Source organism: Pseudorca crassidens, chromosome 2 (genome assembly GCF_039906515.1).
Source record: "Pseudorca crassidens isolate mPseCra1 chromosome 2, mPseCra1.hap1, whole genome shotgun sequence".
Classification (NCBI taxonomy): domain Eukaryota; kingdom Metazoa; phylum Chordata; class Mammalia; order Artiodactyla; family Delphinidae; genus Pseudorca; species Pseudorca crassidens.
Genome location: NC_090297.1, coordinates 10,277,878 through 10,304,392, shown reverse-complemented (window position 1 = coordinate 10,304,392; position 26,515 = coordinate 10,277,878). Strand labels below are relative to the sequence as shown.

At 52.1% G+C, this 26,515-nt stretch overlaps 1 protein-coding gene across 6 annotated transcripts in view; it reads right to left on the bottom strand.

The window, feature by feature from the left end:
- Nucleotides 1-849: 849 nt before the first annotated feature.
- Nucleotides 850-26,515, bottom strand: part of PRDM2 (PR/SET domain 2) — a 117,941-nt gene continuing 92,275 nt past the window's right edge. For 5 of the 6 annotated variants that reach the window (XM_067721070.1, XM_067721035.1, XM_067721055.1 and 2 more), the window contains 2 exons: nt 8,178-8,321; nt 850-2,757 (listed from right to left, as the gene is read on the bottom strand). In XM_067721070.1, coding sequence (XP_067577171.1) covers nt 8,201-8,321 — 121 coding nt within the window. In that variant the 3' untranslated portion in view covers nt 850-2,757; nt 8,178-8,200. The remainder of the gene's footprint in view (nt 2,758-8,177; nt 8,322-26,515) is intronic. The other variant, XM_067721044.1, reaches the window with a different exon arrangement.

The window sequence follows — 26,515 nt, the reverse complement described above, 5'->3', positions numbered from 1 at the left end:
AAGGTTAGCTATAGATTTACCACGTGACCCACCAATTCCCTCCCAGCAATATACTAAAAAAAAAAAAAACTTATGTCCACACAAAAACTTTTATAGGAATGTTCATGGCAGCATTCTTTTTAATATCCAAAAAGTGGAAAAAAACCAAAAATCCATCAACTGAAGAATGAATAAAATGTGGCATATGCAGTACAATGGGATATTTGGCCGTAAAAAGGAATGAAGTCCCGATACATGCCACAACCTGGATGAACCTTGAAAACATTATGCAAAGTGAGAGAAGCTAGTCACAAAAGACCACATTTTGTATGATTCTATTTATATGAAATATCCAGAATAGGTCAATCTGCAGGGAGAGAAAGCAGATTTGTGGTTGCCAAGGGCTAAGGGCTTGGGCAGAAATAAGAAGTGACTGCTAATGGGTTTGGAGTTTCTTTTGGGGGTGATTGAAAATGTTCTAAAATTGACTGCTGCGGTGACGGTTGCACAACTCTGTGAATATACTAAAAACCAATGATTTGTAAACTTAAATGGGTAAATGGTACGGTATGTGAATTCCATCTCCAATGAAGCTGTTTAAAGCAAAGAATATGTTTGCAATCACAGGAGGCCTTTCTCGTCTCAGCCAAAGGGCTTAACTCACGGGCTGGCGGGTGAGGGAGGGGATGTGAAGGAAGGGTAAGTAAGCTTGCTCACCGGGTGGGGTACTTCCGCAGGGGGCTTCCTGGGAACCTTAGGTTTCCCTCATCGCTGGAATGGAGCCGCCAAGGACCCCCAGCCCGCAGACACAGAAGTCACCAAAACACAAGACACGAAACACAGGAGCCAAAATGATCACTCCCACGCCTGTTCCTCGCAATCGCGCTTCACACTTTTATTGTTAATTTTCTTTACATGTCCTCTTCTGCAATCCAGACCCACGCTCGGAGACCTTCACTGACCAGCAAACACAGCTTTTTTTTAAAAAAACACCCCCCCCCCATTTTCATGATTAGAACATTCGTGACAGTTTTCCTCACAGTCTGAGTGCTGGAGGCTGACCAGCACGTTCACACGTGCAAAACATGAATGTTCCCCAGGCCTCACAACGTTTTCCAGAACTCGCCACTGGCTGAAGGTGACTTTCCAAGCTTGGGGTTCGTGGACCTCCCTCGCTGCTGAAAGGAAAAACACCCTCAAGAACTGAGAGGCCGGGGTACGGTTCACGAGTGTCAACACTGAGGGGACAAAAATCGTCTTGTTAGGTTAAGGAACGGCCCCAGATTTTCATGCTTGTGGAGGGTTAATTTTAGGAGTAGGCCAAAGGATTCCAGTTTGTGAGAATTTAAAACCAACCACGGTTTGTAGCTGGGTGGGAAATAGAAAAACTGTGACGTAGGGCAACGATCAGCGTTTTTCTGCCCGTGTGAGGCTCTCGTGAGACCTTCCTCCTGGACGGTTATCAAATCGCACACTGCAGCCAGTCGACCGATTGATTAAATAACACAAGTTATAAAACTTTAAAAATGGGGCATTTACAGTCAGGGACATAAATACATGCTTTTTAAAAGTGTCTACATACATATTTACAGAGTTGCAAGATCAACCATAGTAGCCCTGAAAAAAAGTCCCTTTTTTTTTTTTTTTTTTTGCACGACCACTCTGAGGAGTTCCCTCCTTCCGCTTTGGGTTTGACGTATCACCATCCAAACTGGGGCTGAGAACACAGCGCCAAAGTGGTCTCAGACATCCTTGTCTGAGAGTCTGCCCCAAAGGCACAAAACCCAAGACCCTCACTGAACTGGGTCCAAACTCCTAGCTCAGCTCACCCGTTTCTCCGAGACATGGACTGTTCCATCAGAGATGGAGCCAGGTCCATCGTTCCCTGGCAGGCGATAGACGGCCTCCGGAAATCTCTTTTTCTCCCCCCTAGGCTTTTTAATCCTCCAGCTTACTTTTCATTTCCCAATTTCTGCTTGTTTGTTTCCCTTTTCAGCCAATTGGAGAAGCTCAGACCCTAAGGGTGTTGATGGTCCCACCAAGGGAGGCAAAGAAGAGCACACACGGGAGAGCTCCCCGCACCGCCCTCACAGCATCCTGTCCCCTGCCTCTCCCACGGGAGGAGCCGATCTATAAACGGAGATGAGGACTTTCTCCTGGACGCACAGGGCCTGACTGATGAGAAAGACAAATCTGGAAACGACTCGAGAGCCAGCGGCTCAGATTGCTCAGGCAAAGAAGGAAGTCTTCCAAGTGCAAGGGCCAAGGGGGATGATCACCAAGGCTCCGAAGTGTCTACACACCACGGATTCTCAGAGACACTGGGGGTGAGGGAAGGCAGGGGCGGGGCTGCCTGGAAGGGGAACTTGGCCTCTTCCTGAAGGCCTTCCCCGGACGGGGCTGGAGCTGACCCCTGGGCCAGACCCAAGTCCCCGCCGTGGCAAAAGACAACTGGAGAAGCAAAAAGCAGGATCAAGGAGCTCTTGGAAAATTGCATAGTAAGAGGGGCCCCAACCCAACAGGAAGGCTGAGCTGCAGAACATGGGCCAGGGGCTGCACCCAGGTGTCATCCACGGCGTGCAATCAGCTGCCTTCCTGCCTCCCTGGGGTTCGGGACCCTCATCTGAAGACCACAGGCGCACGCACACGCGCGTGCGCGCGCACACACACACGCACTCTCTCTCTCTTGCAGGCTCATGGATCTGGAATAGGTCGGTACTCCCTGGAGGCCAGAAGGCCAGTCCCTTTGGCTTCACTGATTCCAGGTCACTTCAGGTGCTGAGGAGAAAAAGAAAAGAAAAATAATAATGACGGCTACATATTCAGGGCCTACCCTGGGCTCTTCAACCATGATCCCTCTACTTCATTTTTCTAGTTAAACTATTTTTGGAAGTATACCACACGTATGGAAGAGTACGGCTTGACGAACTGTTAGTGAACACACCTGTGTAACCAACACCCAGATGGAGAAACAATTCGACCAATTGTCAGCCCCACCCAGGCCCCCTTCTAGGATACCCACCAACCCTCACCGTGCCCCCCTGCCAGGACAACCACTCTGCCAACCTCTATCACCATAGATTGATTTTACCCATTTTTTGACTTAAATAAATGGAACCAATCAATACATATCCTTTTGTGTTTGGCTTCTTCTGCATAACGTGTTTGTGAGATGCACCCATTTCGAGCACGTGGTTGTACTTCTTTCCCTTTCTCTGTTATAGGATTCTAGTGCAGGGTCAGGCCACTTCCATCTGCCTAGTCCCCTGCCCGTGCACAATTGGGTAGTTTCTAGTTTGGGGCCATCATGAATAATGCCGCTAGAATGTTCTTATGTATGTCTAGAAGACGCATACAGTGCCCACGTGTACGTGTTTATGCCGAGTGGAAGGAAACTCTAGGCAGTAGGGTGTGCATATATAATATAGGAACATGTGGTGCACACGTGTATGCATTTCTGCTGAGTGTACCCCTGGCACTGTAACTGTTGGGCCCTGGGGAATGCATAGGGGCAGCTTCAGTAGACACTGCCAGACAGTTTTCCAAAGTAATTACACTGTCACTTCATTTCATGCTAATACTCAAAATGACCCTTGTGGCAGGTGACACACATCCCCATTTCAAATGGAAGAGACAGAGGCCCAGAGAGGAGAAGTAACTTTTACAAGGTCAGGCTGATGACCAGCAGTAGAGGTGGGACTTGAACCCAGGTCAAGCCCCCTCCAGAGCCTGTGTGTGCTCTCTGTTCCGAGGGAGCGGCTCAGCTCACATGCTTCCAACAAGGAAACCCCAGTCACGGTAGCTGGCACACAGCCAGGCACATGAGTGACTGTTTCATGACATTTGCTGCACTGGGTTGAGTATGAGCCTGGAATTGTGCTGGGCCAAGTTCAGGGGCTCAGTTCTCTCACCCAGTGGACCTGGTCATCATTACTATTACTATTCTACTACTACTATCTACTATTATTATTACTACAACTACTACTAATATAATCATTCAGTGAGAACAATAATAATAGCAGAGCTGATCTATGGAAGAGTTATTCAATACTACATACCAGGCACTTTCCTATGTGCTTCTCATGTACACTAAGTCCCCTACATACAAACGAGTTCCATTCCAAGAGCGAGTTCGTAAGTCCAATTTGTTCCTAAGTCCGACAAAGTTAGCCTGGGTACCCAACTAACACAATCGGCTCTATAGTGCTGTACTGTAATGGGTTGATAATACTCTTCACACAATAATACATAAAAAACAAACACACACAAAAACTAAAACATTTTTCATCTCACAGTACAGTACCTTGGAAAGTACAATAGTACAGTGTAACAGCTGGCATTGCAGGGGCTGGCATCAAGTGAACAGGCAAGAGTTACTGATTGGAGGAGGGAGAAGAGGTGGGAGATGGTAGAGCTGAAGGATGGTCAGCAATAGGGGTACTACTGTACTCTATACAGTCTGTACAGTAAAGTTCACAAAAGCACAGCCACTTGCAGAGGATGCACGCACGTGACAATGTACGCCAGACACGTGAGCTAACTTATGTGATTGGACATGCGAACGCACGTTCCCATCTTTGAAAGTTCGAAACTTGAAGGTTCACATGTAGGGGACTTACTGCACTAACCTACGCAATCTTGACAATATTCCCGTGAGAGAGGTACAGTCATCCCTCACTATCCACAGGGGGATTGGTTTCAGGACCCCCATGGATACCAAAATCCACAGATGCTCAAGTCCTTTATATAAAATGGTATAGTGTGATATTATTATTATTAACCCACTTTACAGACGGACGAATTGAAACACAGAGAAGTGAAGTACCTGCCAGGATTACTGGAGCCGGGATTCAACTCTAGAAAGTGTGCTCTTAACCACTACACTATGTCAGTTCCAACTCCCCAAGACCTCTTGATGGGGCTGGAAAGAGCTGCTTGCAGCGGAGCAGGGTGCCTTTGAGAGAGGGAGCCTCATGCCCGGTGGAGGCCTGCATGTGCCCCGCCCATCGAAGCAGAAGCAGCAGCAGGAGAAGGACACAGAGACGGGCCAGCGTGGAGCGCTCTGCATTCCCCTGGTTTGGTGTGGCTAGTATATGTGAGTCCCCTGTGGGTCATGGGGTGAGATCCAAAAAAGAAGCCATCTTGCCAGCCCCCCACCTGAGAGGCAGCCCTCCAGGAAGGAGACCCCAGCAGCAGGTGCTGTGGCTGGACCACTGGGACTGGAGCTGAGGGGAGGTCGGCAGAGGCTGAGCCAGAGGGGCGCTCTCCTATCTCGGAGACCCTCCACACACCCCACTCCTGCGACCCTGTGGGAGGGCCAGCACCGGGAAGTCTGCCCCAAGGCCGGCCAGTCTTAGCCAAAGGAACAGTGACAGCCAAGAGGAGGATCATGGCAGCGGCCAGACCAGTGAGAGGTGCCAGTCCCTGCCCTGGACCTCCCCTCCTAGACCCTAGGGCAGAAGTCCGGCTGGCCCCTTAGGATGGGAAAGAGACAGAGGCAAAATAGGATGTGCAATGGGAGTGTCAGGCTGGACGAGGCAACGTGGCACTTTGTTATACCTAAAAGTGAGCAGAGAGCTCTGGGCTTTGCCCGAGACGTCATGAGAGCGCAGAAAAGGGAGGCAGTGGAAGGCAGGTGCTGGAGAAAAGCCAAGCTCCTCTGTGTTGGTCCCCCCCTTGGGTCAGACTGTCCAGTAAGCTGGCCACAGAGCCTCTACCCCGGCAAGGGCAGCAGGATGAACGGCAGTCCTGGGTGCTTTGAGGATGTCATCCTTTCCTCAGAACAAACCCCAGAGCCTGTACAGTGGGCACAGACCACTTAAAATCCATCATCCATCTGGGCATCAGAAAGCTGATCCCAGGGCTGTCACTTGCCCCTCTGTGTCTCAGTTTCCTTCTCTGTAAAGTGAGGGTATCTGCCTACACATCCCTTCCGGTGCTAAAATCCTTTGCCGTGACATCTCAAAACATCATTTTGGAACTGTGTTAAACAGTGCTGTGGACTGAATTGTGTTCCCCACCACAATTGTACTCTAACCCCAAAAATGATAGTGTTTGGAGATGGGGCCTTTGGGAAGTGATTGGGCTTAAATGAGGTCATGTGGGTGGGGCCCTCATGATGGGATTAGTGCCCTTATAAGAAAAGACACCAGAGCCTCCTCCCTTTGCCATGTGAGGACACAGCTAGAAGGCAGCATCTGCAAGCCAGAGAGCTCTCACCAGAACCCCACAATGCTGGCACCCCAATCTTGGCCTTCCAGCCTCCAGACCATAAGAAGTAAATGTCTGTTGCTTAAACCCCCCAGTCTGTGGTATTTTACTATGGCAGCCCAAGCAGACTAAGACAAATAGTATAAGGTGTTTAAAAAAAAAAAGTTATTTTTTGAAATAATAAGTAGCACATACTTATTATACATACAAATTTAAAAATTAGGGAAAAAGTTAAATAAGATTTTAAGGAGCAATTTTCAGTCACTTTGAAAGTAAACTGTTGAGTTCTGAACATTCACTGTTGGTGAGTGAACAGAAGCTGTGAGCTGCAGATACAAATGAAATTGGACCTCTATTCATCCGAGCACCCAGCTTGGGAAGCTGCGCACATTTGAAACTAAGGGAAGAGAATCCATCTAGGGTTGAGCACGGGCCCCAGGGGAGGGCCTGAATCTGCAAGGCACGCTTACGGCTGAGACTGCAGTGGCCGACAGAAACACCCGGGTCTGGGCAGGAATCAGTCTAGCTGCACCCGCCTCTCCCTCAGGCTGCAAAGAACACCTGCTCTGAGCTGGAAGCCACACCCTGCCAGCCCATCATCATGAACGTCCACGCAGCTGCCAAAAGGATGATCCCAGGACACGCACGGGACCCAGAGTGGGGAACTGCACATCCTGGCTCTGCCTGCCGCTCTCCAGAAGACTCTAGCTGAGCCTCCTCTCCGGGGCCCAACCCTTCCAGCTGTAAAGTGGGAGGGGGGATGGTCTCCTGGGCTGTCCAGTCCTGAGCACTGCAGCATCCACGCAACGTTGCTCCACTGCGCTCCGGACTTGGGCTCACCTCCCCTTTCAGGAGCTGGTGCCCAGGAGGTGGGCTCAGTGCCAGCTGCGCAGCACAAACTCTCTAGGGAAAGTGGGTTTTATTTCCACTCCCTTCCTGAGTGAACCCCCAGAGAAATAAGGCCAATCCCAGAAACTCCACCTGCTGTGGGAGAGAGGAGTGAGTGAGCTATCAAGGAGAGGAGAGGCGTGAGGGAGGAAGGCACGGCACAAAAGACCCCAGAGCTTCGGAATTCAGCCTATCTTGCCTTAAACAGCCGCGGTCTCATTCCAAGTGACCTTGGCCATGTTAAGCAGGGATCCATCCCCGAATCTGAGTGTGTCCCAGAGCCACGGGGCCACCTGCGAATGCAGATTCTCAGGCCCTGCTCACCAGCATGCTCGTTTAGTGAATTGGAGTGGGATCCTGGGGTCTGTATTTTTAACCGGTGCCCCAATCATGCTTGAGATGCTGGTCTCGGGGACACAACGAAAAAAGACATTCCATGTCACCAGCAGGGAAACCCAAGCCTGCTCAAGGTCACTGGCAAAGCCCGGCCCCCCAAGAGGAAAAGTCCAGCATCCACGAATGAATTCAGGTTTCACCATCAGAAAATCTGGAAGGAGACTTCTAGTCCCACATAAATCCAAGTTTTTATACTTTATGAATTAGTATTACTTCCACTTTCAAATACACTGTGGGAATAGGGACTCCATAGACCTTTTCTGGCCGTAAAGCCGCTGAAGGTCTCAATTAAGTGCTGAGTATTATTGTCATTATTATTATTACAATAACGATCGCTAATACTTAGGCTTACCCGGTGCTTATCTGTGCGAAGCACTGTTCTAAGTGCTTTCATACATTTGACACTTGTAATTCTCACAGTCCTATGAAGTAGATACTACTGTCATCCCCATTTTATAGATGGGAAAACTGAGACTCAGAGAGACAGAGTAACTTGCTGAGGTCCCCCAGCCCGTAAGAGGCAGAGGTGGGATTTGAACCAGATGGTCCAGGGTCTACACTCTCAGCCACTATATACCCTCCCTGCAGGAAGGCCCCCTGCCCCACCTAGCACACCCCCTTCTCTCCTGCACAGCCCACCCCCAAATCCAAGCCCTGCCCCTCGGCCCCCAGAGCCATCGGAAGCTGCTCCACCCTCCGCGTACCTGTCAAGGAGCAGGCGAAGCATCTACTCTTTGAAGAGGGATCCCTGGAACTGGGCTGCAGCTGTGGCCTTGACATTCCTACACTGCCTGGTGATGTACGGGGCAGCTGGCGGAGGACATCGAGATGCCAGGCGGAGACTGTAGCTGTGTGGGGAGAGGAATAACACACAGCATCACCAGGAGCCCAGCCCGGTGGGTACCCAGACAGCACCCGGGAGGTCTCGTGCTGGCACCGCCTCTCCAGGCACCTTGAACAACCGGAGTGAGCGCCACCATGCTCTGCCCACCCCCTTCCCTCCACTCGGAGGCGATGGGCCGGCAGAAGCGTCCACAAGCGGGGTTCTGAGACACTGCACCGGGCAGGCCCGCCCTCAGGACCCCCACTGGATGAGCAGGCGAGCCAGGAATGGACACTGCTGTGCAGAGGGCAGCTTCACCGTTTCCCCGCCTGCCTCCCCGGGCACTATGCTCCCCACAAAAGCATCTGGGGGGGGGTTCTGGTACCAAGTTACCACCGTCACCTACAGAAGGAAGAGGAAGTAGGTCCGGCTCCCCTCCAGGCTGGAACTCTGCACCTGGCACCTGTTCCGGCCTCACTGTGCGGAGAACTTTTGTGTCAGGGATCTCAGAGGGGGTATAAACCTGGATCCCTTGACCTGGTTTGGTCCTATTTGCTACTACAGCCCATTAAACTGGATTTCTTTTTCAGGAAAGCATTAATTTTTTTTTTAAAGATAGACAATCCAGACCATTATTCCTCCCCTTCCTGCATCCAGCTAAGTCGTACTCACCTTCCAGATCCTAGCTGGAATATCACCTCCTCCAGGAAGACTTCCTTCTCTAACTCCTGGATGAGGTGTCCCTCCTGTGGGCTCCCACAGCCCCCCATGCTTGTCCATCACAGCCCTTGTTATATTGAATCACAATCACAGAATCGTGCATCTGCCTCCCTCAGGAGCTGTGAGATCTCAAGGTCAGGGCCCTTGTCCTGTTCGCTGCTGCAGCCCCGGCTTAGCATCACAAAAATAAATATTTGTTGAATAAGAACAACACATGTGGTGCCCAGCACCGTGCTAAATATTTTATGTATATCAACTATCTTACTCTTCCTACGAGATGGGTTCTCTGTTAGCCCTAATTTACAGACGGGGAAACAGAGGCACAGAGTGGTCAAGTAACTTGTCCCGGGTCCCAAGTCGGCCCCTCTAGGTAGAAGAATGGAAGTGAGTGGGCGGGAAAGCAGGAAGGGCGACCCCTTCTGGGAACCTCGCCTGCTCCAGGGAGGGAGAAAGAGCTGGGAATGGGGTCCGTCTCAAAGCTGAAACATCAGGGTTTCAATTAGTGGTTCTCAACCAGGGCATGGATTTGGCAATATCTGGAGACATTTGGGGTTGTCACATCTGAGGGGAGGGATGCTGCTACCCGGCATCTGGTGGACAGGGCCAGGGATGCTACTAAACATCTTTAAATGCACACAGGACGCCCCCATGATGATTGATCCGCCCAGATGTTAACGGTGCCACAGCTGACAAGGTAGCTCTCACACATACCTACAAGAATAGACGAATGTATAAACAGAACAACAAGGAAGGTGCCAGAGGGAAGATTTCTGTTCTCTCCACAGATGAGATCCCCTCTGAGGTCCTGGCTCTCAGTCATGGCTCCGGACTGCCCCTGCTTGAATTCCTCCCCGACACTGTGCGATCAGTCCCGAGCGAGATTCAAGGCGGAAAACTGAGACCCAAGGCTCGGTGGCAAGCTTGCGCCCCGGATGGACCAGAAGACCCATGAGGTGTGGCCTGCAGGGGGCACCTCAGGGTGAGCACGACGACGACCCCTCGGCCAGCCCACCCAACGCTGGGAGGGGACAGTCAGCTAGCTGCCAGGCTGCCCGGAAACACGGACGACCTGCACACCTTGTCCGGCTGAGGAATAAGGGACAGTCCTGGCACGTGGCAGGTCCCCCTACACTGTCCCCTCTCTGGGGCAACGTCTCCAGCAGGATGTAGCAGCTTTGGGGACGAACGGGCTGGCACCCTCAATTTCCATTTCATTCGTCTCACCATCATCACACATCTATGAAACATTCAAAAACCTAATCAGTCAAACAAAGACAACACCGTGGACCTCCCAGCCCTCTGCAGCTGCCGGGCATCTCCGCTCCCCTCTGCTCCGTTCCACCCTCCAGCTCCTGTGGCCGCACAGTCATCTCTACTCGGGAGCAGGCTTTCTCCCCAGTCTTAGTCGTCCACCTGGGTAGAGCGCTAATGGTCAGGGGCAAGGCCCCCGAAGGCAGGTGCCTCTCGCCACCCCTCACACACTGCCTGGCCCCATGCTGGACAACACAACAGCCGCTGTGATTCCCAAGTGCTGTGCCTGCTGTTATCTCCGGAGTCTACCCGCAGTCCAGGAGGTAGGAGGAACAAGTGATTTTATACCCATTTCACGGATGAGGAAACGGGGGCTCAGATAGATGGAGACTTTCCTGGGGGAGCAGAGCCCAGGTCTTTCAGCTCTATGGGCCACAATTTTGGAGGAGACCCCAAGTCACCACCTGGGTGTTTCCTTTAGGGACTGGGGTGGTGACGCCCAGCAGGACAGTCTCCTTCCTGATTGTGAAACCCTTTCTGTGGTCGGAGGACTTTGAGAGCCCAGCAGCTGTCTGAGGCTGAGAGGTGAGGTGCTAAGAAACCAGATATTCTCCAATCCTCAGCACAGTTACGCTTAACCCACAAGCACCTTGTGGTTCGTGGTTCCCACTCACTGGCTGTGTGACCTTGGCAAGCCATGGACCCTCTCTGAGCTACAGTTTCACCATCCACAAAACGGGAAGAGCAATTTTATTTCATAGGGTTATTATGACAATCAAGTCCAACATCAACTCGCATGGGGTTTTGACTGTGGCCGCTGTGGGGGTGGGCAGCAGTCATAAGCCCCGAGGAGGCAGCACAGCCGTCGGAGACCTGAGTGCGAGCTCCCATCCTCATACTCACTGGCTGTGTGACCCCGGGAAGGGCCTCCCTGCCTCCCGGCCTCCCAACCTCAGCTTCCTCATCTGTAAAATGGAGACAATCCCTGCAGCCTGCTGATGCAGAGCGGGGCTAGGAAGAGCCCCGGGGGACCAGGATACGGGGGCCCTTTGCCTTCTGAGAAGAATTCGGCACAAGGGGGATATTTCTGGAGGTGTGAGGGCAGGGGTCACCAGCACAGGGGATCCACCAGGGCCCTGCCAGCTCTGTCCGCCTTCCTCCCTCTCTTCTGCCACCCGGTCTGGTCTCCAGCAAGGCCCCCTCCCCACCCCCCCGCTGGCTCCCCTCCCATCTGTTCCCCCTCCCTAAGGTACAGCGGGGTGTGACATGTCCCTGCCGAAACTCAACCCCAGGCTCCTGGTGGGGACCGAGCTCTTCCACACACAGCCCGGCCCCGCCGACCTCCCATCCATCTTGCTCCTTCAGCTCCTGTCTCCCCGGCTCCGCAGGGCTTCCTTCGGCACATGCACGCGGAGCCCTCCTCCCCGTGGCCTCACTAGAGGCCCCGGCTACTCACTAGAGTCCGCTGGGGAGGCCTGGGCTGCTGCCGGACCTGTGACGTCAGAACCTCTGGGGTGGCATCGGGCATCAGCATCTTTAAGCTCCGCAGCGGTTCCAGTGTGGAACCAGGGCTGGGAACCAGTGCTCTGCAGATGCTCCCGGGCCCCGCCCCACTGACCTCTCAGCACACACCCCCGCCCCCTCCACGGGCCGTTCCACGTCATCTACGTGATTGCACGGTGCATGTGAGGCCAAGGAACCGAGCTGGGTCTGCTCGTCACAGCAGCCTTAACACCTCATTTTGAAGGCGTGGACAGCAAACCCCCAAAATGTAATGAATGAAGAGGTGATGATCCTAGATTCCAGACATCCCCGCTGCACAGGCTTCTCAGTCACGGAAATCTGAGCCCGTTCAGTGCGGGGGCCAGAACATGGGCTGAGTGGGGCCCCTTGAGCATCCTTCCTCACAGCCCGGTAAAATGGATAACACTCATGATCCTGAATCCAGGGCATCGAGAAAGGGCTGGACAGTCACTTATTCACTGTCAGAAACCCTCCAGAGTCTGAAGGCACTGAAAGGCAGGGCTGTTCCATTCCTGACCCTCGAGGGTGTCATTTAGGCTTCCTCGGTCCATTCCTGCAGACCCTGCCCTGAAGGCTCCCCAACATAGTCACGCCCCCCCCACCCCCGCTCCAAGTCCTTGCTCAAGGGCCTCCTCCTCAGCAAGCCTCCCTCCCAGCTGCCCTATTTGAAATTGCAAACACCCTACCCTGCAACTCCAGCCTCGAGTCCATTTCTCTGTCTTTCTTGTATTTACTGCACCAACACACTCGGTGTCTACCTGGCTGTTCGTTTTCTGGCTCCACTGGAGGTGTTTTGTCCCACGTCCCCCGCACCTAGACCCGCGGCTGGCACACAGTAGGGAGCCTTTCATTATTTGCTGTATGGATGGCGTGTCCACTACCTGCCAGGTGCTTTGCCAAGGAAGCTTTGGTGAATGACACAGAGGTCGTTACCTTTCACAGTCTGCGTGTGACTCAGCGATGCCTAGAGGGAAAAACTCTCATTTTCAGATGCCCGTGCGAGGCTGAGACTGGGGCCTCTGGGCCTCCAGTTCTTGCTCAGCCCCCAGTGGTTTCTGGTAAAGGAGGCATCCGATACACTGGACTACACACGACAAACAAAACTGAAGCAGCAGGAGGGAAGGCCAGGGTCGGGGAGAAGATGGGGAAAAAGGGGATGTGGGGGAGGTCCCAGTGTGGGGCCCGAGCAGAGAGAGGGATGCAAGGACCTGGCGAGGATCTAACAGGGTTGGTTTGTCTGCGAGGGGTGTCTGCACGAGGTAATGAGTCACAGGGGAAGGAGGTCAGCACCTCAACTGGAGCTCGCCCTCACTGGGCCCTGGGGAGCTGGGGACAAGGTGACGTCACGGATCAGGGCCCACACCTGGCCTCTCATCTCAGGGTCGTCCCGGGGGCAGGGGATGCTGGGGCCAGGGAGATGAAGTAGCGACAACACAAACTAAGGAGTGCCTAAGAAAAATGAGCAAAGGCTGCCGATCACTGAATAGATCATTTAATGACACGAAAAGGCAATTCAGAGAAATCCAAAGCTGAGGCATATGCAGAGACGCCTGGCCGCCCTGCGACTGTCCAAGAAGAGCAGTTAACACAAGAGGCCGCTTTCACAGGGCAGACGGGGGACAGGTGCCGTATGGGTGTTACCCGCAGGTGAGGGAACGTGAGTGGGATGAGGACACCCCCGGTTCCCCGACACTTGGGCAGGCCGTGCCCACCTGCCCCCACCTCCTGAGAGCATCTTCTCACTTGCCTGGAACGTCAGGGACGTAAGAGTGGGCAGAGGGGAGGGTCGCATCCTTCTGGGCAGCAAGGTGACGTGACCCGATGCGGCCGCTGTGCCGGGCAAAGAACGGAAATGGGGAGACCAGTTGGTCAAGCAAGAGATGATGGAGGCGGAGGATGTAGAGGAGTGAGAAGTGGAATCAGGACACATTTTGGAACTGGGTGTCAGGGTCAGGGCAGCACTGAGGCAGTCTAGATGGAGTCCAGGGTGGGATGGTTTGTTTGACCGAGAAGGGGACAATGGCAGGAGAAGACTTTGTGGGGAGAACCGTTTTGAAAAGATTACATTTGAAACGTTCATTACACACCCAAGGGAGAAATCAAGAGGGCGGGTTAAATGAAACTGATGAATTTGGGACGGGTCAGCATTTAGGGGGGCTGGACAGGCTCACCCAGGGGAGGGGAGATGGGGGCGGGTCCAGGGACTGAGGATGGGATGCAGAAGGGCAGGGGGTGATGTGAGAGCGGTGTCCACGGTGACACATATTTCAAGGAAGAGGGAGAATTAACAGTGTCTGACGCTGCCGACACGTTCAGGAAGACAGAGAGAACCAGCCACGGTATTTAGCTGCCTAGAGGCTGCTGGTAACCTTAGTAACAGCAGCTTCCAGGACATGGTGGAGACAAATAAAATGCCTGAGAGAAGTGAGTTCAAGAGAGACGGGGAGGAGAGGAACTGCAGCAGGGGCTCAGAGAACCCCACCGAGGAGTTTTTAGGTCAAGGGGAGGGGCTGCCAGCTCCGGGATACACTCTCCAGGGCGCGCGCTCCGGGGTGCCTCCCCACCATGCTCCCTGCCAGGCTGCCTGGGCGCTCTGAGCGGAGACCCTGCCTGCGTCCCCGCCTTCCACCTCTTCCCCTGCATATGAGTCAGGAGGGGCCTCGTGGAATGCAACCCCCAGAGCTGGTTAGGCCACACGGCCGCCGCGGCGTCTTACATAACTCTCCACAAATTCTGAGAGAGCAAATCATTTGAAGTTGGCGTCTGAGGTTCAGCACTTTTGCAGGAGGCAAGGGAGAGGCAAAGGGCGTGTGAGCCGACGTCAAAGGCGAGACAAGCTGAGATGATACTGACGCTCCCTGGAGGTGGGTGAAGCCCCAGGTGGGAGCTCGCGGGAGCCACCTCCTGCTTCCTGGCACCTGCCACTGCCAGGAACGGTCGTCGGCATCCAAGCAGGCTCCACCCTCTGCTCCAGGAAGGCCCCTTGCACTCAAATGGGTCTCCCAGGCTGGGAGTCGGGGGTGGGAGTAGTGACACAGCCCTGGGATGCAGGAGCCCGAACTTCAGCCCTTGAACCACCGATAACGTGCTGTGTGGCCTCTGGAAAATGCCACCACCTCTCTGAGCCAGGGTAGTCTTGCTTGCAAAATGAGGATGTCAAACAAGAAAAAAAAGGTAATAGCGTCATTTACACAGGTGCCTACTGTACACCGGGAGTTACTGCAGGTGCTTCACTCCCGGAAGCAGGACAGTGATGACCTGCATCTCACAGAGGAGGAGACGGAAGCCCAGAGAGGTGAGGAGGCCCATGTCCACACTCTATCAGCCAACTCTATGCGGCCAAGACCTGAATCCAAGACCACCTGACACCAAAGCCTGGGCCCCCTCCCAGACACAGTCCCTGTAGTGATGGGGATCAAAAAGCTCTTTTCAATATTCCAAAAAGCCTGATGGGGTGGCTGTCTGCCCACAGAAGAGTCACACAAGCCGCCCACGAAGCCAGGAAGCAGTTCTGGGTGGAACTGGGGGTCTGGGGGTCTCACTGGCATCACCTCGAGACATGAGAACAATCCCTGTGCCCGCTCCACTCCTCAGACTTGCCGGTTCTGATTTAGCTGGTTTGGAGTCCAGGCACTGGGAGTTTTAAAAGCCAACTCTGAGAGCAGCCACTGGTCTGGACCCATCTACTCGAAGTGTGGTCCGCGGACCAGCATCGGCAGTCCCTGGGGGCTGGTCAGCAATACACTACTCAGCCCCCACCTGACCTCCCGAGTCACAATCTGCATTTTAACAAGATCCCTGGAGAGGCACCTGTGCACTGAAACCGGGGAAGCGTGGGGCTGGGAGAAACCTTCAGCAGAGTCAGGTGCAGGCGGCGTGCTATAGGTGGTGGCCTGGTTCTGAAGTCTGGGGCAGGACCCCGTCCGTGCCTAGTGAAGTTTTATAGGGAAAGCCTTGGCAGTGTGCGGGCTGAGAAGAGGGAAATGAATGTGGTCCTTGAGGGATGGGGCAGAGGTTCGAAACCACTGGCCTGGGCAGTCGCCGTGGTCCCTCAGCTAACGCATGAAGGGTCGGCATCGCGGGCCCTCGTAGCTTAGGTGGTTTTTCCATTTAATGTTCCCTTAACCACGTGAGATGGCTTATTGTGCCCTCTTATGGCCGAGGGGACAGTTGCACAGGGAGGTGAAGTAACTCCTTTTAGGTCACAGAGAGCCGTGAATAGAAAGGAAAGAGAGAGAGGAAGAAAGGAAGGCAGGATTCACAGGAATCTGACCCCAGAGCTGAAGTCCGCTCCGCAGATAGTCTGCTCCTCTCATCAGCCCTGAGGGAGGCTGCTGGTTGGCCTCCGTGCATCCAAAAAACCAATCACATACCTTCCTCCTGGGGCTTTAACGCCAGGTTCCTAGGTTTTCATGAGTCCCCCAAACCTGTTTGGCTTGAACTCCAAACACCAAGCATGTGACAGCTCGTGACACAAGCCGGTCAACAGGAAGGCTGGCCTGGCCCACGATGACCTTGGCCAAAGGAAGTTTCCCAGCAGGGAGATCCCAGCCGGGGCTGCTTCCAGCCCTGCCAGGACAAGCAAGGGGCAGGGGACCCCAGAGGCCAAGCAAGCAGCCCTTCACTCTCAGATGAGGCCAACGAACCAGAGCGAGGTGGTCACCTGCTCAAGGTCACACAGCAAGTTGTTCTTGGGAAGGAGTGGGGCGGGGGGGGGCATGCCTGGTCGCACTGCTTTTTGGGGGACACTGATGATGGAGAGGAAGGGCAGTGAGGGGCCCCTGTGGACTTGGGCAAAAGCAATCCTGGGAGGCAGTTGCCCTTCTCAGCATGGCCCAGGCGAGGGTACTTCCAGCTCTGTCCCTGCCTCCCACTGGGGACTCGACCCTGGAGAGTACAGGGTGACTCTATTCACTTCTCACCCACCTGCCCACCTGCCACCAGGCCTGGCACCAGGAGGTGCTCAGAGAAGGTTCCCTGAACAATAAGTGGCAAACCAGGAGCCGGGCTCCCAATGAAGCCCAAGCCCAACTGTGCCCGGCTGTGTCTCTCCAAGACCAAATCATCCAAGGCAGCAGCTTCCCGGAAGGTTACTCTCACCACCAAGGCCCCACTCAAACCAGGGTCCCCAACAGACCCTCCCCGCTCCACTTGGTGCAGTGGGTCACGTCTGGAGGACGTCACACCTGCAGGAGAAGTCACACAGCCTGTGAGGTACAAACTGGGGGTGAGGAGTCCTGACTGGAGGGAGGAGTGAGCCCCTCGGGCAGACCCAGCTCTGCCCCTGGCTGTGTCTCTGCCCCTGACTGCCCTTCTCCCCGGGAACCACTTGGTTCTAGCCCAGATGCCGGCCCTTCTCTTTCCCTCCAACTGAGCCGAAACGGTCTGCTTTCTTCAAAAGGAAACTTCTAAGAACGGGGGGGAAGCCAAAAAGAAAACAGAAACAAATACAAGCGTGACAAGACCGATGGATGCAGAGCAAACAGATTCCAACTCGGGACAGAAGGGACTGATGGGTCTCCCACGAAGTCCAGACGGGAAAGCTCTTTTAAATAACAAGATTCTATAAGGACACTAAGATTTAATGATTACGAACACTTCATCTTTTAAAGCTGTCTTAGGCCAAAGAAGTTAAGCTCCAGGGACAAACCCTTGCACGGTTTGGAGCTGCTGGGACTGAGAGTCTCAGAAGCCCTATGAGGCATCTGCCCTGATCACAGGATTTCTAAAACTTGATGTCTGGTGCCCCTCCAAGGATGCCAGCGAGAAGAGGTGGCTGCCTTGATGGAAAGCCTTGTGGGAGCTCAGGGGGCTCTGTGCTACCCAAGGCGTCTAGACCAGTCTGTCCTGGGAGGCCTGGGCATGCTGGCTGGCAGGGCATCCCAGACGCAGGGCTGGCACAGCTACACGGAAGACACACTTGCTACGCGCCTGAACCAGATGTGAGTCAGCGGGTGACAAGGCTGACCAAAGGGCAGGGGCGCCGTGCGCTGTGGACCTGGAGGCCTCTTCCTCGAGGGTGCAGGGGGTTGGATACAGAGGCTGCCCCTGCACCTTCTCCCCATCCCTGCCCCGAGAACCCCAAAGCCCTCACCCCGAATCCCAGCTGACCTCAAACAGGTTGTCAGGTAGTCATGGCTGGGACAGTTCACCCTTTTATTTTTTACAGAGCGGGAGACAGAGGCAGCCTGTAGATGCTAAATGACTTGGACCCGGGTCGCCTGATTCCACCCTGGGCTGCTCGGGCCTCGCCAGGATCTCGCAGTCCTTTAGGTTTGGAAACCGCTCAGTTGCAGGGGCCTCTCAAACAGGCTCCCTCCCTGCAGGGGACAGACACCGCCCAGCCAGACACTCCTGGGAAACCCACCAACTCACAGCCAGGCAGTGGCAGACGTGGAATGAAACCCCTCCTGATTTTCCTTCCTTGTTACCAGCATTTCCCAAGCCAGGTTTGGTGGAAGGTTTGCCCAGATGTTGCACAGGTCGTCCTCATTACCGTGCGCATCACAGCAGCTAGCGTTTCCGTGCTGCCTACATGTGGAGCACGGTGCCCACCGCCTGACATGGAATAACAAATGGAGTCTCCACGAGACCTCTATGAGATGGGTACTGCTGCAGTTGACACATGAGGAACAAAGGCACAGAGAGGTTCGGCAGCTTGTGCAACAACACACAGCTGGCAAGCAGCAGAGGGAGGACGGAAGCCAGAGCCATTTGTTTACTCCAGAGCACGGGCTCATGCAGTGAGACATGTCTCTGCAGGATTTCTGAGTTTCATGTGTCCACAGGCAGTGCAAATTCCCAGGAAGAGGACACAGGCTGTCATTTACCCCATGTATCTGATAACAGTGTATTGACCGACTGCTCTGTGCCAGGTACCGTGGGGTACAGCGGCGTGCCGACAGACGTGATCTCTGAAGGCACAATGACAATTCTGCAAGGGGATGGCGTGGGCTGTGCTGAGCCTCAGGGGGGGCCCTTTAAGCACCCAGAAGCTTTTGTTTTTGTAATTTAGTCTTTTTGGACAGAAAAGTTCTAAGATCAGCCATATGAAGCAACGTGTCCTGAATCTGATTTAGCGAGAATGCTCATCAGATTGGGAGCCAGATTTCCAACTCTGTACACATACACGTGGCGTCATGTGCCGACAGGGAGAGGTGTCCTCCGGCCTATTAAGGTGAGTCAGCCTTCCTGTCCACATGCTAAACAAGACCGGGCATTCCCGTGATTATCAGTACACCAAGCACCTGTTATACACCTGACCCCGTGCTAGGCACTGGGGATATAGCAGTGAAGCAAACAGATCTGGTCTCTAGAACACTGGGGCGTGTGTTCTAGAAGGGGAAGGCAGCTACCTGCATAATACATAAATAAATACAAAATTACAAAGTGTGATTAGCAGGAAGGAAGAAAAACAGGCTACCAGAGCTCAGAATAAGGGACTTGACTGCAGAAACACCGTGTAAACAGTGTGCGTGTGTGTGTGTGTGTGTGTGTGTGTGTGTGCGCGCGCGCGCGCGTTCGTGTTCTGTGGAACATATGGAACACATTTTGGGATTGGCTTCACTTTACCATGTTGTCCTTTGCTTTACTTATTTGGGGGTGGGAGGGACGGGAAGGAAAAGAAAGCACAGAACGTGTAACTTACTTTACCCCCAGAAAGAAAAGAGACAGGATTTCTAGAAGGGGTCATTTCTGTCTCTGAAGGCCACTCCTCGGGGATGGAGAAGGCACTGTTACCACCTACCCTCACCCCCAAATCTCTCCCGCCCTCTTTGCTGTGCCTGAGTCTCAAGGCAAGTTATACACAAGGGGATTTGGGGAGTTTGCAAGTGGGAACAGGACTGGGGTAAGAGTTCATCGAGTCTCTGCCTCAGGCCTTTATCTGAACCGTGAACAACAGATCTGGTTACACGGGGTCTCTTACTTGTTCCAGGAAGCTGGTCTGAGAGTTTGGGAACAGCTGAGGAACAGCCTTGCATTTTCATGGGGTCTCCTTGGCTTGCCGCAGATGGTTTTTCAGGTGGAAACAGCCCACCACCTGGAGGAGTGGAAGCAAAGTCGGGGATGACTGTGATGTGTCTACCTGGACAAGTCAAGGGGGCCATTTCCAGCAGCGCTACAGACCCCAAAATGGTGAAGAGGAAAGCTACTTAGAACTGCAAAGCACAGAGTGCCTACTCAAGTCCAGGGGAGGAGCCTTCAGCCCACGAAGGTCTCCTCCATCCCATGTCACAGCTGTGCCATTCACACCTCAGCCCAGGACACTGCCAAGGCTCTTCCAAATCTCTCCAGCCTCTCACACTAGAGCTCCCCCAGCCTCAATTCTTGGGCTGCTTCTCTTCAGCTGTACTCACTCCCTTGGGGAGGCCAACCTCATGGTTTTCAGTATCATGTGTACTCTGAGGACTCCCAAATTTACATTTCCCCCTGGGTCCCTTCCTCTGAAACTCAAACCTGTGTATTCAACTACCCTCCCCATGAGTGTCTAATGGCAGCTCAAGCTTAACACGCCCCCAAACTGAATTCAGCACACACGTACCCCACAAACTGGTTCCATCACCTCATCACTGAATGGCAACTCCATCCATCTGGGTGAGGAGGCAGAAACATGTCATCATCCTCGATTTCTCTCTTTCATCCAATTCTCAGCAAACCTTGTGGCTCTGCCCTCAAAACACATCCAGAGTTCCACTGCTGCTCACCAGCCCCACTGCTACACTCCAGTCCAACTACCATCATTTCTCACCTGGTTTACTGTGTTCACCTCCTAGTCTGTATTTCTATTCTTGGGCCCGTTCAGCCTATTCTTAACACATCAGCCAGAGTGATTCTTTTAAAAGGCAAGTCATACCGTATTACTCCGCCCCTCAAAACCCTGCAATGAATCGCACTCACTCAGGATAAAAGCCAAGTCTTCCCAAGGGCTGCAAGTGCCAATATAAATTGGCCCCTCGTTACCTCCCTGACCTCATCTCCTAGTTCTCTCCCCGGCCTGGCTCCCCTGAGCACACCACGGATGTGTCGACCTCAGGACCTTTGCACTTGCCATTCCCTCTAAGTGTTTTCATCCCCTGTGTCCAGAGGGTTGCTTCCCCTCTCCCTCCCCCACCACCCCCATTTCTCTCTCTCTCTCTATATATAGTCCCTTTACAGTCAGGCTACATTTACATGGTAGCCCCCATTTTCACGTTCGTAGTCTCTACTCCCCCTTCCCTGTTTTACTTCTCTCCACAGCATTCACCATCTGACATTCCATATAGTTACTTGCTTGTTCATTGTCAGTCTCCCCCCACTAGGATGTGAGGTCCATGAGGGTGGGGAATCGTGTCGGTTTTGCTCACTTGCTACATCCTCCCGGAACAGTGCCTGGCACGTGACGGCAGGCGCTGGTCCCACGTTGAGTGTACGGATGAATAAATGAAGGAAGGAAGGGTCAAGGTCTACAGTCTTTCTTGACTAAAGCACACCCAGAATGCATCATCTAGTTATTGTTTTCCACTTATTGTTTCAAGTGGGGCAAGAACTTAAATTTTTAAGAGCGATGTAAATGCAAAATGCTCCTATGTCTTTATGTGGATTTTTCATTGTTTCTCACCCCCACCTAACTGGACAGCAGTTTTTAAGTAAATTACTGTAAGCCTTTCTACACATTCAACTTGCTTTTCGTAAACAACTCTGTTCACATTTCATCAGTTTGGATATTTAATGAACTCATACACGTACAATAATAAATACTGGCATATTTGTTATTATGTTTATTATAAACATGGTTACGTTAACATTATTATTCAACGTTATTAAAACAGTGTCATAAACAGGTTTGGGAACAAATACAGCTGACTTTTGGCTGCATTTCACTTTACTACAGGGCACCGAAGGGCACGGGTATTCCCTGTGTCACTGGGGGAGTGAGGGGCATCCATGAACATGGCAGGTTGGTTAAACGAAAATCAACTGAGCCTCGACTGTATTTCATTTTATCCACAGTTGGTATTCTAACAACAGTTCAGAAAGATTTCTGGTACCACCCCACCCTCCCAGGCCCCGTCCTCTGCAAAACGCTCTCACGCCAATTATTCCTTAGGCCATGGTGAACACGCGGACTTGATGGTTGGGTGAATGTGTAAATGGGAGACCTCTATGTTTCCTTCATCAAATGCTTGCATGTGGCCCTTTGACTCCGTCGGCTGGATCCCATTACGCAGCGGCTCTGACTCATGGGCGCGATGGAGAAACCGCCCAGGTGAGTGAGATGCGCCATGAGTCCAGTTTGGGCAACAGCCTTGTTCGGCACAGCCCAGTCAAGTGCGTGTGGCATCGTGAAATCAATCAGCGTTTAGGCTCTAAGGGGGAGGCGTTCCTCATTTTGAGCAAAAATTAAAAAAACACGGAAGGGAAGCCATCCACGGCCATGTATATGGGAGGCTCTACGAGAGAGGACTCCTTAGTAGATGTCAGGAAGTAAAGCTAGAGACAGAGGATGACCCCTATTTTCAGAGCCAAAAACTGGGGGAAAGGATTTAAAAATGTGAAGGAGTATCTGGATTGTCCTACCTCACGAAATTCAGGATGCTCGGTTATAATCGCAGACAGGCTGTGTGTGCACCGGTGTAGACCGGGAGGTGTGGGGATATAATTTCACCAATACCTTTGGTTAACGAGCTGTAGCGCACAATTCCCTTTGAGGGGCTTTCACTACACATTCTTAACCTTGAGGACCGTGCCCCCAGGCAGCAACCCTTTAAGACCAATTGTAATTAACTATCCACCAAATAACTGAGTCTTTTCTTTCAACCTGATCTTAATTGATCATTTACTTATCCAAGTGATGCTCTCTATTCAGCTGCTAACAGTTAATTGCTCCCCAAATACACATTTTAAGCCCTAAAGTCATAAGGTGGGATCAGATGAGAGGTCACTGAAGTGGAGTGGTGGCTTTGGCTCCATTATTCCCAGACGTTTCTTCCTTTCTTTTTATTCCACAGACACTAAGTACCTACTGTGTGCTAGGTGCTGGGGTAGAGTGAACACACACCAACAGGGCACTGTGCGATAACCAGGCTTGTCCTAGTGAATGACCTAAGGTCATATATTCCCCTCAAAAAGATACACAAAGAGCAACAATGCAAGGCAGGGAACCCTCAAGTCCACCTTGGCTCTGACACTCAGAAGTGACCCTAACTCTTGAGCGACCCTGGCTCATCTGTCACAGCATGGTGATATACAAGCGAAGTGTACTGAGAACTGAAAAAATGTTATGAGTATATGAAAGAGACTGTTAATAAGCAAAGGAAAATAATTTAAAATGAAGACCGGAAGCAAATAAAAATGATGGTATGTGGTGACACCATGTCATTTTTTTTTCCCCTTTATAAGAACCATAAGGGAACTCTGAAGTCTGGGTAAGACTCATTGGAGAAGCTAATAAAAATGAAGATTTCAGAGACCCACTCCCAGAGGTGATGGTTTAGTAGGTCTGAAATTCTTAAGGCGGCTCCCAGGTGGTTTTTTGATGTAGGTGGTCCACTAACATCCTGGGGAGATAATCCAAACTAGGGTCCCTTCACACACCTGGGAACACAGACAGGAAATGTACTTCCTTGGCCTGAAATTAACAATACCTACTGGACCAGCAAACTACTCTCCCCTCTAAGCACCTGCCCAACATGATTCAGGACATCACCTTAATACAACACCTGCTGCTGGTTGGCACCAATGGGCTGTATCTGTAATTTTTTAGTTTTAAGGACATAAGAACGTATCGGAGTCTACATGTCAATTATAGTATCTGACACCAATTTATTTAGGTGCATCCAAAGAGGCTCGTGCGTGAAGGCGAAGTTAACACAGACTTCTCACCAGACTCACTCGTAGAATTCATTCAAAGGAGCCTAAACGTGAATGAAGAAGATACGAGGATAAAACACCTATAAGCTATGCGTTGGCTGTCAGAGAAATTCTAAAAAAGTTCTGGAGGAATACTGTGAACGAAAGGGGAAAATCCAATCCACGAGCAGGTCCAGCAGCCTGGGAGGCAAGTACTGGGATGGAACAAACCTCCAGGCATATCCTTACAGATTTAACCACTTTTGAGCACTTAGCACCAAATAAAATATTCATCCCAAATACAGATTACAGGACAGAGGTATCTGGGAAAGCGAAGCAGGCTATTCTATTTCAGAATTAAGGTGCTTCCCCGGGCGACAAACCTTTGCTGAGGAAGTAACTGTGTGCATCATCACCCAAACTTTCCTTTTATTCTCTCCACACGTAGAACATTTGCTTTGGGAGCTTAAAGGCAAGCGAGCAGTCTATACATGTGTGTTACACTGAACTCGCCCCTCTCTGCAGTGCACTTTGCTTACAAGGGAGGTCCCCGGGTGTTCTCAGGCCCTAGCGCTTCTTTACTTATGTATCCCATCAATAGGACCCCTCCCTGGCTTCCTAGCTCACAGACGATTATCAGAAGCCTATCAGAAGGCTGCCAGGGAGTAGAGACAGTATCCATAAATAATAGATGAAAAAGGAGATGGTGAGAAGTACATCCTTCTCCAAAAATACTTAAGCCACATCTCAAGCTTCTGGATCCTGTATGCCTGAACTCCGAGGGTGTCGCTTCGCCACAACAAAGTATGAACTGACGGTCACCTTGAGCCTTCCAGGAAAGGTGAAATTATGTCCCATGTACTTTTTAAAAGCAAGGGAAGTAGCAGATACGTTAGACCTCAGACAGCAAACGCCTGTGCAACAGAGCCATTGCCCTTCCCGCGTCCAAGGCGGACCCCGGGCACTCGGCCCGCCCTGTATTCCTGAAGGGGACCCCGCCTGGGAATCCAGCTCACAGCACCCCCAGGCAGCTGCTCCCCTTGCACAAATGGAAACCGACTTGCCAACCATGGCTTGGAAAGACTGCTATGAAAACAGAAAAAAAAAAAGAAAAAAGTTCACACCAGGGAACAAGGTTTAATGCTCTGGATGAGTCAGTACCTGGATCTGCTCCCTTCCTAACAAAGCTGGTACGTGAGCACACCGGCCTGGCTGAAACCATTCCCTGTGGTCTCCCAAGAACTTACAAACTGGACTCGACCAGGAAGGACCAAGACCTGTGTTCACCTCCAGCATGTTTTGATTCCTTCGGATTAGCTGGTGCTTCCCCGGGCAACTACGTACTAACAGGCCACGTCTCCCCGCTCCTTAAAGGTGGTGAACCAGGCATGAACTCACTCCCAGATCTGTGGGTGAGGGGCAGGAGAGACTCCCAATTCAGAAATGGAGCCAGACTGCTGGACTCATTTCCGGGCTCCCCTTTTCCTAGCTATGACCTCAAGCCAATTCCTTAACCTCTGTGCTGCACTTTCCCCATATGTAAAACGGGAGAACATAAAAGTATTTTATTTCATAGGGCTGCTGCAATGATTAAATGGGGCAGTATGTGTAAAGCCCTGAAAACTGTGGCTAGTAAGCGCTTTAAAACATCAGTGACCATTCTTATACGATTATTTCAATGAACCGGGGTCCCTTGTTTAAGTGGTCATGGTTTCATAGAGCTAAGGAAGTGTCTTCTTTTGAACCTAGCTTTAAAAATTTATATCTTGACTCTGAAATTCAAAACCAAGGGAAATAAAGTTATATGGAAAGACGGCAGAATAATCATCATCTCTTTTTCTCGTTGTGATTTGAAAAATGATCTCCTGTTCTATGGCTCATTCTCATCTGATGGGAGAAAGGGAGCGCTACGGTCGGCATATGAACAGCACAGGCCTGGCTGAAACACAGCAAAGGGCCCTGGGGTCACTGGCAGCAACACAGCAAAGGGCCCTGGGGTCACTGGCAGCAGAACCAGGACTTGGGGATGCTTGAGCCCCTCCTCTCTGGGCGGAGGCAAGAGACGATGAAGCAAGGTTCCGGCCACTGTTATCTGTGCGACCACGAAATCTCATACGTGGCAAAAGTCAGCTCTGAGCAGCAGACGTAACTGTCAGTCAGATTCACGCTGCGGCTCAGGAGGACGCCTCTCAATAGTAACAGCAGCACATCCTAGGGCAGGCGTATCTGCAGTCTTCACGACCGTCCTTCCTGGTCAGATAGACTGTTATTGCCATTTACAGAAAGGAAAGCCGTGGCTTGGAAAGGTTAAGTAACTTGCCCAACATTACAAAGCTAATAAGTGGTAGAGCCAGGATTCAAGTATTTTATTCAGCAAGTTATTTACTGAGCGGCTACTACATGGCAGGCACCATGGGAGATGTTGGAAACGCAGCAGTGAACAAAACAAAGTTCCCGCCCAGGGAGAACTTTCATTCTAGGAGGGGGACATTTAATAAACCTCCCTAACAAGTCGAGAACAGAACGTACGGATGAGTGAAGTCCCTCCAGGAACAGGAGAGCAGAGTGAGGAGATGCAGAGGGACGAACAAGGGCAGTCCTTCCCATCGGATGGTCGGGATAGACAGGTAATCAGCGGCTCCGGGTGTAGGGCCCATCAGTGCCCTTACCTACATCCCAATGCCCGAAATGAAGTCACAGCAAAACCCTGAGGGGTTCCCAGGAGGCCAGGCACCCTCAGGTGCCCCAGGCTCATTCACTTTGCCTGGGCCCAGACGGAGGGCTAAGACCATCCTGGAAGCCTTCGGGAGTGTTTCTAAAATTCTGAAAAAAGCTCTATTCTCCCCAAAGACAGTAACCACCATTCTCTAAAACTAACATAAACCGAGGTTTGTC